The 19,593-nt window shown below is 40.1% G+C and overlaps 1 protein-coding gene across 8 annotated transcripts in view; it reads right to left on the bottom strand.

Moving 5' to 3' along the window:
* KALRN (kalirin RhoGEF kinase) overlaps positions 1 to 19,593 on the bottom strand; it is a 481,244-nt gene that overhangs the window by 214,506 nt on the left and 247,145 nt on the right. For all 8 annotated transcript variants that reach the window (XM_059852696.1, XM_059852697.1, XM_059852698.1 and 5 more), the window contains exon 10: positions 13,981 to 14,103. In XM_059852696.1, the coding sequence (XP_059708679.1) occupies positions 13,981 to 14,103 (123 nt within the window). The remainder of the gene's footprint in view (positions 1 to 13,980; positions 14,104 to 19,593) is intronic.

The raw sequence follows: 19,593 nt of genomic DNA on the forward strand, positions 1-19,593 counted from the left end.
TAGAATTAATAGCTGGGAATACATTAGCTAAAAGAATTCTGCTTTGTGGTATTTCATACTGAGTGCTTACTTTAGATTTAAAAAAAAATGTTGGCTATGGTGTAATTCATCCCACCAATTGTTCATCTCAATCAGTAGTGCACTCATACATCAAGTAGAAAACACTCCCATTACCACAATCATGCTAATTAACTCCAGTGTGATCACAACCATTATTCAATGAAATGCCAGTGAAATATATAGTGAAACAATGGTTCAAATTACATTTAAAATCACACATCTCATCCAATATTAATAAGTATATAAGGACACATAGGTGTACATAGTACAAGTACACAAAGAACAAAAGCTTATTTGGCAAAGATCTCCACTTCTCAACCATCTTCAGTGTCATCCTGAGACCAAGAGAGGTGGACAGCTGGGAAAGCAAATTACATGTAGGCCCATTTTGTGTTTATAAGGATATTTCAGTTTTTATTTTCTGCCACCTTACTGATCTTCTGGTAAAAGCATATCCAAACAGAATATGAAAATGCAATTATGAAATACTGCTGTTCCAATATTTTATGGTCTTTACAAGGATCTATAAGAATTAGGAAAGATATTTTAAATTGATGATTATTGGCTAGATTTTATTCTAGTATTGTATCCTTGGTAATATACATGAAGATAGCTTGGTCCTTTAACTTGGGAACACCCTTGTACAGGAACAGGAATGTGAAAGTGAGCAGAAGAAAGGAAAGAAGGACAATGAAGACAACAAAACAGTAGTTGTGGTGCCAAACATGAAACCAAAGTCATACTGCTTGGTGTTATCCAGCACAGTGAGTGTACCACTAAAACAGAATTATCACTGCCCAATTTCATAACTGAGTAACTTGCAGAGTGTACAACTGAGAGCTGCTCAAGTGACTGTATGGTAAGTGAGCCTTTGAAATTCAGCAAAAATGAGGAAAGCATTTTCTTTTGTGGAAATGACAAGGGAGCACAAGAAGGCAGACTGACAGGAGTGAAATGCAGCTCCTTTTGAAAGCTTCTTAAATGATTAATATCATCAGAAAACCCAGGTGGTTCACAGCAAAGCTTCACAACTTCTTTATGATGGGGGCAAAAGGGAAGGCAGGTGGAGAAATAAACATGGAGCAGCTCCAAGGTGAGCAGCAATCCAGGAGGGCATGGTATTGTTTTCTGTCCCAAAAGCTCAGATCACATCTTTCCTGAGCCCTACAGACATGAGTGCAATCATGACAGCTTTATCAAGTCTGGTTGGTCTCTGGAATTGAAATAACTCCAGGCATTCTGGGTTTAATATCATGGTCATGGTTTGGAGATTTCAAAGACACTGCAACAATAGTAATAAAAGACTCTGGACTGACAGCAGCACTGGTAAAAGCCAGCACCAAATACAATTGGCATCATGGTTGCCTTGAAAACAAAAGCAGAAATAAACTTGTGAGAATGTGAATTCTGTGCCTATATTTTTATAAAACCTACTTTAAATAAGACAGCAAAGCATTTCCTCTCCATTTCTTCCACAACCACTACTCTGACTCAGCTATGCTCTTATTTCCATTAATATGAAGTTAGGCTATAACACCTTTCCTGAAGCTCATTTGGAGTGGCATGGAACTGTTCACAGAATGAGATAATGTTTAAAAGAAGAAAACTTGGCAAATCTTTAACCCACATTCACCTGATCTTTCAGCTTAAGAATTCATACACAGCTGAACATTGAACACGATGCAGTGCTGCATATAAATCACATAACAATCATTCTTTTTGTCTGGTAATAGATGACAAAAACGCAACACAGGCTGCTGCAAAAAATTAAGTGTACCACTAATGCATCACAGGACCTCCAGATTTGCAGCAATTTTTTTTTTTTTTGCCATAAGTGAAAGGCCACCTCTGACAAGGAAACTGATTGCTGGCAGAAAAAATACAGAGGAAGATACGCCACATCATTTTAGCACGGTCAGTGCACTGCTGCTACCTGAGGAAAGATGCAAAGATTTAATTAAATTTTTGCTGCTGCTCCTTTGTAATACAGGTTTCCTCCCTGACAGGCTGCAGTGCATCAGCTCCCGTGTACCAGCCCAAGTGGGAGTGGTGCAGGAATAATAAAATGCTCTCAGTGAGAACATCACATCTTGTGGTGCCATCTCCTAGCACTGTCTATACTCCCTTGAGATTCAGAGGGAACCCCTTGGTTCTCCTGGGTCCCTCCAATTTGCCCTGTTAAATTTAACTTCTAGCAAAGAATCACTTAAAAATTCATCACTTTAAAAAAAAAAAATCAATTTATTTCCAGAATAAACCTCACAATTCAATACACTGCCTGCCAGAAACAAACATACAATTAGAATAAAACACCAACACTTCTGTTCACAATTTGGGTATTTCCATTTGGCAAAAGGAGTTTTCTCAACATACTCTGCCAACAAGAAACACATCACCTGCCCACCACTCAGATAACATTCGTCCCCATCTCCCTGCTCTCCGGACCTCAGATAATTGCATGGAGAATGCCCCTCTGCTATCTACAACAATAAAACAGCCTCCCCCAGCTTCAATTAAAATTGAAGTAACTTTTTACTTCACCTCCTTGTTCTAGCTGAGCATCTTTAGGAGCAGGTCAGCAAGACAGTCCCTTTGGATTCAGAATCTCTTCACTGTCAACATTAATTCATCTCTTTGTCATGGCTTACACATTGGAATTTGTTTCAAATGAGTAGAAACCATTATCTGAATCCTACTAGATTTATAAACCAATTTTTCACCACCGTTACTTCCCTGACATGTGAACTGTCTGTATGGCTTGCCCATCAAATTAGTTCTTCGGAGGTGCCACCAAAGCAGGATGGACTAAAGGCTTTGTCTTCCCTCAAACTTCAAAAGATTAAAATCTCCTGCAACATCTAGGGAGTACTGCATACTTATATTGAGGAAAAGTGGAAGGAGGTTTCACTAACCTAGAAATAACAGACCATTTTATTTATTTTATGCTAGACTTATTCCTAGACTTTAGAAAAGTTCCAGACAGGAACTAACATTTTTCATGCTGGCCAGAAAGCACTCATCTGGGGTGCACTATAAAAATGTGTTCTACTGTGTGAATGAAATTCAGTTCAGCTTATCCATAAGCAAAATAAAGATTTAGAAAGATATCATGCTTTTATTTCTGGCTCTTATTAGGGGGCCACACATGATCTGAGATAAATATATCTTAATAACGACTTACAGTGAGAGATCTGGTACAGAGGCATTCCCACCAGAAATTTTCATGCTATAAAACATACTGGTTTCTGGCAAGTAGTAGATCTCCATGAATATTGCAGGCATATGAGATCCTGCCTCTATAGTCAACATCTGCCATATTTTTTACTATTAAAAAAATCCCAACAGCTTTCTAGTCTATTCTTTATTTAGTGTTGCTGAGTCCTTCCTTCTCCCTATCCAATTCCCTTCAAAAATCCCAAATCATCCCCCAAAGGATAAGACTGGCCATGACATGGGACAAAAGCAAAGATCAGAGAAATTCTCTTTGAGTTGTCTTTTGATCTCTCTCTACCTGCTGTACCTTTGCCAAACCCCACCCTGGAGTCATGTCCAGCAGGTCCAAACAGCAAGTCCCATTCCTCCCAGCATTCTCATTCCAAAATAATCTCCTTTTTTCACATCCCGATGTTAGCACACAAATCAGATTCTGCTTCCCCTGTCCCACATTTACATGTGCCTACAAAAAACCTAAATTCGAATGGTTAAATGACCTAGTGACCCAATTCCCCACCCCAAGGGAAGCACACTCAGGAGAGATGACTGGCATTTCAGCATGGCTGCACAGCCCTGGCCATGCTGTGGGGCTGCTTCCCTCCGGTCTGGTTTCCAGTGCATGACAGAGCAGTGGAGCCTGAGCAGTGCCCAGCACTCAGTGTGCACTGAGGGGCTGTGCTGTGGCACAGATAAAACTGAATCCTTTGGGAAGGGGCCTGGAACTGGGAGGAGCAGCTCTCCACTTTGAGTCAGAAAAGGTTATTTTTTTCCAAAGGACAAATGATCTGAATGCATTCCTGATAGGTAGTATTTATCTGAGCCACCTCTTTTGGTGGGAGCAAACACCTACCTTTGATTTTTAAGAGGTTTCAATTAGGTCTATTTTAAGCCTAAAACAAACCCCAAAAGACACCTTTGATTTTTAAGAGATTTTAATTAGGTCTGTTTTAAGCCTAAAACAAACCCAAGAAGACAACAGAAAAAAAGACTCAGATAGTACCAGACCCTTCCCCACCGTGGAGCACTGCAGGTTTCCAGTCCTTCCTGCACTCAACTTTGGTATGTGGCCATTGACAAATCCAAGCTCTGGTTGTCAATCTTGGCCACTGGCAAAATACCCAGGAGCCAGAAGCCAAACCCCAGTGCTCTCAGCTATCTCTCCTCCCCAAGCAGGAATACCCTTCATTCCACCCCACAGTGCACCCACTCAGCAGACACATTTAACATCAGGGCTGCACATCCCATTCCCTGATCCTAAGGGGTCACAGCCACCCTTTTACACTGTGCACTTCTGAACTGAGCCTTGACATTATTCCAGAGGAGGCAACAGCAGGCTCAGCTCTCTGCTTGCTGCAAAGCTGTGGATCTCACCAATGTGACAAAGACTCACCTATGCTGCACAGAAAAAAACAGCACTGACAAAATCTCATGTATTGGACAAAACACCCTGATAAAAATGAGAGCTGTGTGTTCATAGGAGCCAGTGCTATTGTTCTGCAGTGGTTTCCATTCTATCAGCTGCATACTAAAACAGGCAGTCATGCCAAACTAACACGTGTGCACACACTCACTGACAGTTCAGAGACACCTCTTGTCTCAGTTCCTGACTTCTTGCAAATTCTGCAATTTCTTTCTCTCCAAATAAACTTCATTTCAAATGTAGAGGCAGGAGAAGGCTGATTCTGCCTGCTTTTCTCATGTAAACCTTAGAATTTCTCTCCCCAGCTCAGCAAAGGAGGAGAGAGCTCTGTGTTTCTGCATGTGGTGGTGCTCTGAACCAGACACTAAACAAAGGTGCCTGAATGCCTCAAACCAGAAGCCATTTCCACAGTGACACAAAGCAGGGCTTCTTTGGGATTTGGTTATGCTAAACCAGACCTCACAGACCACAGCTATGGAGGGCAATATTAATGGCTGGCTTACAAGCACTGAATCAACAAGTGAATTATTTATATGCACATTAGGATTTTTGTCCCTATTCACACATGTAATTCCAAAAGTACTCTGTAAATCCACTGAGGTTGCCCTATCTTTATACAGGGGAAATTGAGACCTGAACACTATCCCAGGAAAGTAAATTTTAAAAATAGGTTTATATGCAATAAAAATATGGTTGAATACTTTCAATTTATATATAATCAGTATAAAACCTCTGCAATAGCCTCATAATGCAAGTGTAGTTTTTAGACAATTCAAACACCTGATGAGGGACTAAGAGAATATCCTTCATCTGGATAATCAGGGATCCATGATAATGAAGTAAGAGAGGCACAATCTCACTGCCAAGCAGCTTCTCTGGATACTCCACTCTTCAGAACAAGTTAATTATAAGCAATGTATCTGAAATTGGAAGTGTGATTGTGTTCTAAATCTGGTGCAGCAGAGTGATCAATGGAACTCTGTCTATTTCCAGAAAATTTGCACAATGATAACAAATACTTAAAATCTGTCCTTGAAAATTGTTTTGTTCTGTTACTGCATACAAATCCCCAATATTGGAGTAATCTACATTAAATTTCCTCTTTACCAGTGCCTGCAAAGCAGCACATTTGTGATTGGCAGCAGTGTCATAACCACTTGTGCCATTCTCCTAAAGCCATCACTGGCTGGCCCAGAGGCAGCAGCACAGCCTGGGGCAGCTCCTTCTACTGCACTAGAACAGAATCACAAAGTAAAAATGCTGATACAATTCACAGTGTCACTCCTGTCCCCTTGAGCCTTCCCATTATCAATAGCTACAAGAAATTGAAGAGTACCAGTCCACCATCATTACAAATGAGACTTGGACATTGCTGCAATTAATCTTCTGGAATCAATAAGGTACAGTTTGATAACCCACTGACCTGCCAATAAGAAGAGCACAAAGAAAAATTACCAGAAAGTTTTAAAAGCCTTTAGATGATGATGATTTTCATCAACACAGACAGGTCAGTCAGAACAGCAGTGGTTTTTTTAAGTGGGTATATTTCACCAAAATTGTCAGAGGGAAATACCTTTTGTTTCAGCTCTAAGTTTATTCAGTTGATAAATCAGTACCATATTGAATATATTTATAGTACTTGTTTTATATAAGTATAGCATATCAGTGCTATAATTTTCTGGTGTTCTCTTTAAGAACTTTTGAGCTTTAAAAAAACAAATTCCAGGATTTATCTTCTTTAGGAAACTGTGGCTTTCTTCTGATTCAAAAATAAGTTAGTTCAAAATCTCAGAATTCACCACACAATAGAAATTCTCTTTTCCAGAACCTCCAGAATTAAAAATATATATTTCTTAAATAGCTTCATTGTCTCCTTTTCTGCCACGGGAAACAGCATTATGCATTTACAGGGAATTAAGGGATGATATTTTAAAGACAAAAAATAAACCTACCCAAATAAACTGGTGATAGGAAGCTAGCTCCTGGCAATTGTAAAAAAATGCACTGTGTTGCCAAGACTTATGATTTTACAGGGAGCATTTAGATTGTGAATCATGCTGCAGGAGGCTTAATGAAAAGATCCAGCTGTCAAGTGATTTTGGCAGAGAAGAAATAGGAAAGAAAATCACCTTGAGCTGGATGAGAAATACACTGAAATGCAGACTCAAAGACATGGCATAATAGATAGAGCCCATCACACAACTGCCAGGAAGTCCTCTCTGCCATTATAGAGCTTTTGTAAAAAGAGGTTTCCCACTACCAATGGATCATGGGGTACCACTGGCCACCAATTCAATTCCATTGCTTCCACAAGATTTGCCAGGCTGCTGCTGCCAGAGTCTCCACGGGACTGAGATCCACCACGTGCTCTGAACAGTCCTCCCTTCACACCTCCTCAGGAAAAACATGTCTCACATGCCCTGCTTCTGACTTAGCTCTGGCAGACAAGTCCCCACAGCCTCACATCTGACCCAGGCAATCTGTCCAACCCTCCCAGCCTTTCTGGCTGCTGGCCCAGGCTGTGCAGACCCATTTCAGTTCTGCTCTGGCACTGCAGATCGGTCCTGAGTCACGCAGAGGCTTCATGCCCAGCTGTACCATGGCTCCCCTGATAAACTACCTGGGCCCTGGTTATGCTGTTAGAAGCTTCTGGATCCAGCAGGCCCTAGGTAACCTCCACAGAGCCCATGTTTTGGCAGTTCCACTGCTCTCTGCTGTCTGTCACTGCCAGATGCAGCCTGATGCCAGCCAGGAGGAGAAACCAAGAGTTCTGGAGCTCCTGCACCACGGTACAAAGGCCTGAGTAATCTGCTGCCAGTGGGCATTTTTTTCTCTTTGTCTAGAAGTGAATACATTTACATAAATTAAGTGAACAGGAAAATGCAGGTTATAGCTTCAGAACTTGCTAATGGCCATGTAAAGGATGATTAAAATAAGAGTAGGACTGATTTTTTGTTGCCTGTCTCATGCTTTTGTTATTTTAAAAAAGATTTGTTATTACTGAAAGTACAGTTATTATTGCTAACTTTGAGCAGATTTCTCACCAGGTTTAATTGTCTGCTTCTCCCTGTTTTGGCTTAATATTTCACCCTTCATAGGATTTTAGTCACTCAACCCAAAGGGAAAAAACCCCAGTGTGCCCAGCAGGATACTCCTTTCAACAGCCAGATAGGTTGTAAAATTGTAAAAAGTGAAACAAAATAAAATTTAAAAACCACCCTAGGACAATGCTTCCTAAGTGCTCATTATCAACATGGACTCTTAATTTATTCCTAGCTGGTTTACATCAGTAGTGAACTTCATGCCAAACTTTAGAACAACGACATCCAACAGAGCTGGAATTTGTATGGGAAAGCTCTAGGTTTTTATCCTGAAGGCCAAACAAGTAGCTGTTTGCAATTCAGCTTTGGCCTGACTATTCCATTACCACACACAGTTTTAAAGCAGTTCAAGTAAAACTATGTGGGACTGAGAGGTCACAGAATACTATTTTTACCTGCAAAATTTCTTACTGGATCCTCTGGATATTTCACATGACAAACAATGTAACTGTATTTTTTCAACATATTCACACCTAAAGTTCTTTTCATCTGCAAGGGCTTTTCAAAAACTCTGAATTGTCAGTATTTTAGGAACAGCACGGTGGAGGAAGGGAGTACTCTAGAAAGGAATATTGGAGAACAAATTGCTTCTTAGATGAAGAACATCATCAGAGCTTTGATTTCTAATAGCTGATTCAGGCCTTTGGCTTTCAAGGTCTCTGCCAAAAGCCTTCACTTGCAGAAAATCCATTTACCTCCCTTAGATGAATAAAAGGAAGAACTGAATCTTAAAGGAACTGTGCATGTACACAAAGGTTAACTTTGATGGTACAAAGCCAGTGATCAGGTGTTTAATCATCATCTTCCAAAGCTGGCTTGGAGGAAGGCAAACACAGACACCCAAGAACTTTTGAATGGCTTCCCAAATGCCAGAGTGCAAAGTCCAGCATTTTTCTCACATTTTGTCTGGCTCTTCTTCTTTGCAATAATTCAAGAAGAGTCCCCTGCACTGCATTTATGCCTTGGCAAAATGGATCCCATAAAGCTTTCAAAGTTGGGAATAGAGGATCCAGTCTTGTACCTACATCAAATCTGTTCTGAACACAAGGCCTGAACCAAGAGCTGCTGCACTGGACAAACCCCATGAACTCTGATGGCCACACTCAGCCTCCAGTCAACCTTCTTACTGTGTTTGATAAGAAGGGACAGCCCCACACATTTTGAGCCAAGGCTGTTCAGAACATGAACTTTGTTGTGATATTTGACCTCGTAAACATCAGTGCCTTCGGATTACCATGAAAAACACACCAAGTATTGCATGCACACAAACACACAGAGGTACTAAAAGCAAACCCAGTTGTAGCTGTGAGCTTAATGTGGCCCAAGAGCCTTGAGAACAGCTCCAAAGATCTGAGAGCAGCTTATCCCATAAACACAGATGACAAGCATCACCTTGACTTAAACCATGGACCGCCCAGCTTCGCATTTAAAAAAATAAAATATTAGGGGTTTGTTTTTCTGGGTGACCTTGAACAACGTGGGTTTTGGCAGGGGTGGGAGAACACCATGGGACAGGGAGTGAGCCAGCTTCCACTTCTGTTTCATTTCACTGCGAGACAATGTTTGGTCAGCTTGGATGAGAAACACCGGCTCTGTTTGCCATTAGGGCTCCAGGCTCTCCAGCGCATTGCGAGTGCCATCTGCAGGTGGAAATACGCACTGGTTCCCGGCCGAAACGGGGAGAAACGTGAACCACTGGAAATCCTAACTGCACGTCCGAGGGAAAAGCTCGTAAAAGGCAAAGAGGCTACAGAAATGCTCCTTTCAGACTATTCACAAAACCACTCAGACCTGTGGCAGCAGAATGCCAGGGATTATCAGAGCAGCTTCCTATGACATTTCCTAATTCTGAGCAGCAAGGCTCTCTGTGAGCAGGGGAGGATGCTGAGAAGGCCACCTTAACCTCTGATTGCTGGGACTGCTGGAAGAGAGGAAAAGGGTACTGGGAACAGGAGAAGCACTTCCAACATGTGCAGTTCAGCTAGATAGTGCTGAAATGTTGGGAGACTTTTCCAGCTGGAAGGCATGCTGTTCTCAGGATAAAAGGACTGAATAAGGAAAAGTTACAGAGCCTAAAAGGAAATTATCTTTTGTTTTGCAACCGTAACTGGCTGGACTACAGTCATCTGATTTGCAAAAAATCATTCCAGTCAAGCAAAGAGGCCATCATTGGAACACTGTAGCTACATCCAGAGCAATTCCTTTGGCCATGTCTTGATAATGCCTGGCTACAAAACATCAGGGCAGGCACAGTGCTGTGCGAGGTTGGCACTTCCATAGAGGCAGCCTGCGAACGGTACCGGCACTGACTGGGAAACAGTTGCAGGTACGCACAAGGTAACAACCTCCCTCCCAGGAGCTCAGGCTTTTTAATCCAAATTCAAACATTTGCCATCTGTGCGTTCCATGTAGCATAAATACAGTCAGAAAAATTGCCAGAGCTTTGTCTAAACAGCAGTTATGAGAGAAAGAGATCCCAAATTACATTTCGTATTGCCCACAACACAGTGCTGTAAAATCACTGACATTTTCTGAGCACAGCTGTATGCAGGAATGTGATCTATTTGGGCCATGCCTGATTGAATCATCACACCCAGATTTATCAATCTGCAGTTTCTAATCAGACATAGAGGGAGAATGTTCCACCTCTCAGTCTAGTGCCATGGCAGGTCAGTCAATCAGAGCATTTCTCAGCACAGCAATGCCAGACACAAGACTCCAGTTTACACACAGTAAGGCAAAACTACGAATGTTTGCCCCCTGTTAAAAATGTCAGGAAGACTCCGGAAAATTGCTTCTAGCCTGACCTTTGCATATGCCCTCCTGAAACAGCAAGAGATAAGAACAAATATGTCAGAGCCAAAGAAAGTGGATTTTTGAGAATAAATTTATACTGTATGGCAGGCTAAGCACTTTTATCAGAGAACTGCCAATAGGAAATACTACTGCTTATATTGTCAAGCTCACCAAGTGTGTCAGAAAAACACTTTATATATATATATATAAAATTTGGTTTTTTTAAGAAAAACAATCATAACCATTTGTATTACTATTAAAGCTAGTAATTAACATCCTGATGAGGGGAATGGGCAAACTCAACAGCTTTTTTAGGATGGTGGCATATCTGCTTTATTTAATGGTTATACTGGGAAAAAGTCGTGCCAGTTATCCACCCTAGCCATTGCAAAGGTGTTTGCTAGCTTGAAAAAAATAACAAATATTTAAACTTAAAGTTAATTTCCAACCAACTGTAAAGTGTTAAGCATCAAGAAGGGAGTTCGGAAGAATAAAAATTGGTCATATTCAAAGTAGAGAGAAGATTTATTCCCAGCTGTAAAATCAACCCCACTAGAAGCTTCTGGAAGAGAATTCCAGGTGTGATAAATTTATGGGCTCTCCTCTTACCCTCACTATTTATTACTCTGTCCAAAGCAAAGACTGTTGTATTTTCAAGTCCTTGAGCTCAGATAAAGCCTGAGATTCCTTTCACTTCCCCTCACTGTGTGTCCCCATGTCCATTTGCCAGCACCACATTCCTGTGTCCCACTGCACAGGCCTCATAAATTAGCAAAGATATTCTCATGTAGCTGCACCAGAGCAAAGTGTTCCTGTCAAAGCTGTTGGGAAGGGACCAGGTTCAATTTGTGTCAATTATTTGTAATTAGCATGCACCATAAATTTCATGTTCACAACAGTCCAGGCAGAGCAATGAGCTGCTCAGTGATTCTACCCATCAGCTGTAAAGGAGCCAGATTTAGCGGAACCCAAAAGGTTCTATAACCACTTTTTTCTTTCCTCTGCATCCCCCTTTGAAACACCCACCTTCACTTGAACACATGTGGTCACCTAGTGAACAAGATTCATTTGCTCTGAATTTGGCCTTGGGAAGTGAAAGGAAATGTGTCTGAAATTATGCTCAGAGAGATGTGCTGAAGTGGTAGAGCAGGAGGCCTAACAGGGAGGTTAGAAAACTTTTCAGCAAAGTAATTATATTCTGACTTACCCTAGTACCTACAGGTGCCAACTGCACACTGTAATGTTCCTCAACCCTGATGAGGGGATGGATCTCCCAATTCCATCATCCCACAGAGCAAGCCTTAATAAGCTGTTATTTCCATGTGCAGACAGTTACATGGCCTGCTCTCATCTCTATTGTCAGGACTCAGTAATTTTTCTGTCTCTTCTCACCTGTTCTTAATTTGTTTCCTACATCTCTAGTTAAAAAGTACTCAGAGAGGAGGTAGAAAAAAATGCTAACTATGATCCAGAAAATGTGAGATGTAATGAGAATTATGAAGATAATGTATCAGAGGAGAGAAAATATTAGTGACACAAAAGACATGAAATAACCTCGTTTCAGCTCCTGTATATTACATGATCCTAATTTTCATTTGCTAGCCCAGTATAGCATCCAATAACAGCAGACTCTAGCACTCACTCTGGAAAGGACCCTAATATTGATTTTAGTATTAAAACTAACACTAATTTGTGCTTCTGGATGAGGCCTGGTAGAACCATGCTTTGCAACCTCCAGCCTAAAATCCATTTTAATAAATTTGCAGAAATTTAAGTTTTTAGAAATTCAAGCCTATTACCAGAAAGCTGAATTCCACAGGTGGTTCCATGAAATTTTAGAAACCCACCAATGCAGAACTGTTGTTTTCAGGCTGTGAGATTTTTGAAAGGTATGTAGGGATTTCCCATCACAGATGAATGGTAACACTGAAATTCATTAGCAAGCCAAGCAATGGGATGTTCCATCAAGAGCTGAACATCTAATGAAAAGAAGGATGTTGGTAATTTAAATTTCCAACAACATAGATAGGAAAAGATTTTCAAGGGATTGGAGAATAAGAATAATATTAGTAGAATTAAATATGTTGGACATGGTTAAGAAGCACATATGAGAAAATATGACAACATTCTATAGATATTTCAGGATTGTTAATTCATCCCATTTCCTGGTATTTATCCCCTTAAGGGAGATAAATAAGACTACAGGGATATAAACAAGGGAATAATAATAATAAAGAAAGAGATTGAGAAAAATATAAATGCAATATGAGAGAGAAGAGAAAAAAAAATCTCATCAGTAGCTGCCATCAGGTAGTGAAATATTTTCCCTGAGGAAACAGTGAAAGAGGCATGTCCCTGTTACTGGAAATATCTTAAACTAAACTAGGCCAGCACATGGGAAATGTTTTGCAGAAAACCAAAACTAAAGTCTAGTAAATTTTTTATATTATGCCACATTGAAACATTTGAGCAATAATCTGCCCTGTGTGTATCAGGGGGACAAAGCATCTGATACATTCTGCTTTACATGGATCAATCAGGAATTTATCCAAAACTCCCAAAGGAGAAGTACCTTTACAGATTATCAGTTACAGACAGTAGATCCTAAGTGGTGGATTATCAGTTACCCCAAAATGGTGTAGCATGATCTGACAGTCAGAGCTGAGACTGTAATATCTGACCATGGATACTTAGGGGAAAAAAAATCTATTCAATCCATGGAAGAACTTACAAAAGGTCCTCTTTATTTAAAATTCTATAAATAAGGACAGCATGTATGCTTGAACATCTACTATGACTCCACTTTGAGGAATAGTTGGAATATTTCAGTTTTCTAGAAATCCCTGGAAAAATCTTGCTTACAGTGTTCTAAGAGTTAAATTAATAATAATAACAATAATAATTTCTACCTGTAGTTACTGCCTCTTAGTCCAAACCAAAAAATCCCTTCCACACAATGCACTGAAGGATGGGAAGCGTACTCGTCCTTACTTCAAACTCTGATGTTTCCCCTGCTAATTGACAGCTGCTCCCCACCTTATGCTCAAGGCCCTCAGTCTCCACCTAGGAGTTAGGATTGATTTTTCGTTCACTCTCACTCATAACCATTCTCTTCTATGTCCCAACAGAAAGTGCTACTTTCCTGTAAGCTGCTTCTGATTTCTCATGGGCTTTGAGACCTTTCATCAACCCAGTGTGGTGATTTTCTGACTGTAAATCCTGCAGTGTGCATGCTGACCTCCAGACCTTGGAGACAGGATCTGGGGCAGCTCCAAATCATTGAATAGAGCAGCTAAAGTGTGTGTCACCAAAAAAGTAATAGCTTTTTCTGAATATGCAAAAGGAGCAACAAAAATCAAGCCAGCAGATGTGTCTGGTTCAGACTCTTACCTGTGCTACCTCTTCAAAATCATCGTGTCTTTTCTGCAGTGCACGTGCTCTGTGCAGAGACTTCCCCACTCCCGTGTGTTTGCTCAGAAAAGCTTCCCCGTGATTTTCAATCCAGTCCAGGACCTGTCAGAAAAGAAGAACATCCAGTTACCTCTCCTACCTCAGAAGCACAGAGAAACCCTGTGAGGGTGAGGATGGAACAGCTGCAGAGGAATGCCTTGGGCTGGCTATGGGTGAACACAAGCAGCTCTGTCAAAATCCATTCTAACTGGAGAGAAGATAAATGCTCACGGATGCTACTGCTAAATTAGATTTATTGAATTTTTGTTATTCAATTTATTTTGAAGTCTAGCTTAGTTATTGGAGCCTGGCAGATATTAAATATTTACTTTCACATAGATGACTTTTGGGGAAAGGGAATCAGAAATCTGAAATCTTTTACCAGAAGTACCCTCCTCTGATGAGCTTGTGTAAACTGCAAGACAGCAACAGCTGATTTCACATCTCAGTGTGAAACTCATTCTGAGTTGTCCCAGGAAATTGACAAAAGACCAGATCTTGTTATGAGGCTCTGATAACCTGATAGGCCTAATTAACAAAAGAATCCTCAGCATTTACTAAGATGCTAATAAAGATAATATATTTTTCTGTATATAATGCACTTGGATATAATAAGCTCACAATAATCTGCAAGCATAGAGAAATAACACATTTTTGTTTCCATCATAAAAGACAAGAAAGTTGGCACTTTAAAAAGCTGAGCTATGGAATAACAGAGTGAATAAAGTAACAGAATAAATATAAATCTGTGTGGACAAAAAGCACTTAATCTGCCATGCAAACAATGAGAAATATTTAGCAGTCTGTGGCAAATGGAAGAAGAACTCTGAAAGGTCCCAGTCAAAGCTGAAATAACCAGCACTTGTAAACATCTATGTGTCAGCATATTTGGAGAAACTCTCCCTTACCCTGAAGAAAGGAAAAGTCTTTAGAACTAGAATAACTGTGTAATAATTCAAGATAAACATTTAACATTTTAATTGAGAGCATGGACTGTGTAATTTACTCTACTGCAAAAAATTAACATCCTGAGATACAGGTAGACATTAAAGTTACAGTGACTTAGTTGAAATAATTTAATTACCCCTTAAAAACTTAAGAAGCTTGAAGATGCCATTACAACTGCAGTTAAGAGTGTTTTCTAAATTAAATCTTCAGATTTCCTAATTGTCCTTTATTGCCAAGCTGTATTTTATTCTAGCTAGGAAAGGACTGTAACTCATGAGTCCTTTGGAATGAAAAGAACTATTCTGCTCTGTTAAAAGCTGTTTCTGTTCACTGAGGTAGCTATAATATGTTAATATCTCCTTTTTTAAAATTATTTTTATTTCACTAGTTTAAGATCAACATTGATGGAAACATTATTTTCTATTACGATGTGCATGTCCTGTCTCCTTATCTCCTTAAGGGCACAATTACACACCCAACAAAATAAGCAGCAAACCCAGGTCATGGAGAAAATGAAATAAAACTCAGTACAGCTGCAACACGCTGACAGTGCCAGCTATTACTGTCATTATATGGCTGGGTAACCACAAGATTCAAAATGTTACCTGGAGGAAGAATAGCCCTAACTGTCCCTGTAGAATGATCTGTACTGTTAAAATAATGTAACTGTTAAAATAATAGCAATGGCAATTCAGACAGGTTTCATCTGAGCAGCGCATTGGGAAGGAGGTATTTGAAGAGAGCCACTTCCAGAGCCCTTTCCACACTCCTTTTTGCTGAGGATCAAACTCCTGCCTACAGCACAATTAAACTGGCAAAACAAATCCTGGCCAGGAAGGGCCAGGGAAAAACACACTTGGGAGTCCACTGGCAGGGGATGCTGATAGTTTGTATGGGATACCATAGGAAAACATGGGAACAAAGAGATGGAAGAATAGTTTGAGAGAGAAAAGGTTGAAGAAGCAATCAGGCAATAATTTAGCAAAGTTCTGGGATGACAATTGCTCTTCCTCTCGGCTAATTTGTATGATGGGAATATGGCAAGATGATCACATTAGTGCAGTTAAGGTCAAGCCTTTTAAAAACTTTTAAAAAGTTAATTTAATTTTTAAATAATAAAATAAAAGCAACAGGACTCCATTTTAAAAGGGAAAACAGACATTTCAAGCAGCACTTTGAAAATGAAGTCTCTCTTTCTGTAGGTATCTTTCCTAATCAGAAAATGTGAAAATTAAGAAACATTTCATAACTTTATCCAATTTAAATCAAAATCTCCTTGGGAACCAATTCTTTCCCAGCAAATCCTCTTGATCTGCACCCATTTTACATGAACACAAAATGTCAAAGGAATAGTAAATCCATTACTTTAAGGAACTATATCTGCCCTTGAAGTTAGTTGAAAAACTTCTGTATTTTCACAGCTTTTAAACTGTATTTCTTTTAGCAGAAATGAATGAAGATGAAATAAGAATGACTTTGGAAGAATCAAAGTTTCATTAAAGTTGGAAAAGAACTTGGAAGATCATTAACTCCAACCCAGCACTGCCAAGCCCACCATTAAACCAGGTCCCTAAGATTCTGCATGTCTTTTGAATACTTCCAGGGATGGTGACTCCACACTTTCCCAGGCAGCCTGAACACTGAGGGGTGCCCAAACTCAGCAGTCACTGACCCCTGCCCTCGTGCAACAGGAAGAGATGAGAAGGGTGAGCTGGTGACTGGGACGCAGCGCGTGGTACCAGGGGTGACACAGCACCCTGACTTCTGCATTTGACCCAGGCCATGTCCAACAGCTCCACTGCTCCTGACTCAGTGACCCACTGAAGTGCCTTGGCCAAGGGAATCATTAATCTTTGTTACCCTGTTGCTGCCATAGTGACTCTTAAAATGAGGGTATTCTGAAAACTGAAAATAAATTATACCATTTTACACTTCCAGCATTTAAGAGTCAGATCTTGATCTCAAAACAGTACAAACCTGGTATAACTCAAAGAGGTTAGTTTAACTCTTTGGTAACAGAGTTGTAATAAATTCCAGAGCAATTCCACCTAATTTATTCAGCTTTAAATGAGGCCCCATTTCAAATAGGTGCAGAAGCATTGCCTAACCTTAAACACATGGACAAAGCCCCTAAAATTGTGTGGTGAAAGGAAGCCAGGCAGTATCAAGGTGCCACTATGAGCGCTTTCTTGCTTGCTCCTGAGGCACTATGGGCTAACTAAATTCTGGTGAGATATTAGAAATTCATAAGGCACTTCAAAATTCACAAGAATAATATCTTTACTTTCCTGTAGCTTCTGTTATGAATACTCAGTAGATCGAAGGCCCTGCATGTCTGAAACTCCTATTCCAGAAGCTCTGCCTTTGCCAAGCCTGCTTTTTGTAACCAAGAAATGCATTTCAAAGGTTCATGTTTCAGATCATACTTTACATCCAAAGCTTATTACAAATGCTTTGTTCCACTGCGCAGCAACAAAATCCAATCTTTTCTGTGAAAGCCCTTCAAAACTGTACAAGCCTAGTTAGTAATATTTAGTGGATGTACCAGATTTTGCAAATACAAGACAGAATCTCTTGATACTTCATTTTCTTCTAGCAGAACTAGAAGCTACACATCATATATGCATTTATGAGTGACAAAGTTCAAAAAAGATGTGCTCTCAGGTCACCCACAAACCACTCCTTTATTGGGAGGCAAAAGTGCCCTTAAGAGATACTTGGCACATTTGCCAGGGAGACCACTGACTGTGAGGAGAGGCAGCAGCCAGTGTGGGATTGACAGCTTCTATCCATTGGAATTCCATCTAGTGGATAATGCTGTTCTGTGCAGGACGGCATGGCCAGCCCAACCTCTGGCCTGCTACCAGGCCCTAGAGGAGAACTTGGTGTCAGCAACAGCACCAGGGAAGGCAGAACAAACACAGAGAATCAGAAGAAAAACAGAATGAAAAATCCCCCCTAGCTCACAACAACTCAAGGAGACTTAAGAAATACTAATCCTCTGTAATGAATAAAATGCACACATAGTCTGATTTAAATCAGTTTCTTTTTGTGTTTCAAATCATTGCTGAAAATAGATTCCTTTTCCCTATTATCCCTGGCCCTGTCACAGCAGGGTAATGTCAAGTAAAGGTCTAGCTGAGAAAATACACTGAAATACAAAGGAACTTATCCTCTGGCTTTTCCTGCTATTATTAATGGTTTATAATAGAACCCAAAACAAAACTCAGCCATTCTCATCTGTGGTTTCTGTTTCCTAATAAAAACTCCCTTTTTCGCTTCTTCATTATTAATTTATGTTGGTGGCACAATAAAATATTGTTACAAAACCTTTTAAAGAAGGGGATCACACCTCATGTTTAAACCAGAAATATCAACTTTGGCTTCCACAAAATTATTTTTATTTCCAGAGGCATCTATATCTGACTCTAAAACTCAGATCTTGTTCCCACCAAAAGCCACAGTGAAATTTCAATTGCCTTCAGCAAACATGGATCAAAGACCCCACATGTGTCAAGTTAAGAGGCAGGAACTAACTGTGCATCCAGCAGGATCTCAGCCTCTGGACACACATGTCATCACCATGTTCTATTTTCCATGTAGCAATGTGTGAACATGTGTATTTCACAGGTTGCAGTGCACAGGTTGGAGCAGTCCCCATGGCCAGGTACAGCCCTGCTGATGCAGCTCTGGGAGGGAACAGGGCTTTTCTCTGCTCACTGCCTTTGGTCAAATATGTCAAATCATGAAAGAGTTTCAAGAAAAAGGTAGAAAGCAACAAGGATTTCATATCAAAAGTAGACTGGAATTGGAGTGATTTGGTTCAATGCCCAGCATGGCAGTTGAGCAAATGACTCAACATCCCTGCCTCCATTCACTTTTCTAAAATGACATTAATCACATTTGCAATTGAAAAAAGGAAGACTGACAGAGAAAGTGGAAAGCTGCCTTCCACTTCAAGTTTTTGCAGCCTCTATGTGGTTCCAAATTTGGTTGGGGATTCTAGGAACATACTGAAATATTATAAATAATAAGCAATGTGGTGGCAGCTGTATAAAAGGGAAGAGGCAATCCATTGAAAGGCAGAGCTTTAAAATCAGGTGCAAGCTGCTCCAAAACCACTCAGGTACAAATGCCTAATTGCTGAATGTATACCTATAAATCCTGAAATACCATAGCTTGATCTGCCCATGCAGCAATGACTAATTCATCTTCAGAAAATAATATAGCCAGCCTACCAAGTTCTTCTGTATTTAATTCAGCTCAGACTCTAAGTAATAAGAGTCACTAATTTCAAACTGTCTTAAGACATGGTGTTGTCCACTATCAACAGACAAGCAATCTGAGGTTTCAGAGGGGTTTTTTGGGTTTTTTGTTTGTTTTAAAGTGGAATTGAGTGAACAGAGATACAATCATTAACATAGTCTGAAGACTGGACAAGAAGGATGAACTTAGATACTTCAATCCTTTCTCAAGAAAGAGTTCTCTTAAAATACTACAACAGACAACATTCCCTAAAGTCAGTTAAAAAATTTTATCACCATTTTGCCTTTCCTTTTCAGCACAACTGCTCCATGTTGTCTGTGTAGACTCAACTGTGCCTGG

This window comes from Haemorhous mexicanus, chromosome 8 (assembly GCF_027477595.1).
Source record: "Haemorhous mexicanus isolate bHaeMex1 chromosome 8, bHaeMex1.pri, whole genome shotgun sequence".
Lineage (NCBI taxonomy): Eukaryota > Metazoa > Chordata > Aves > Passeriformes > Fringillidae > Haemorhous > Haemorhous mexicanus.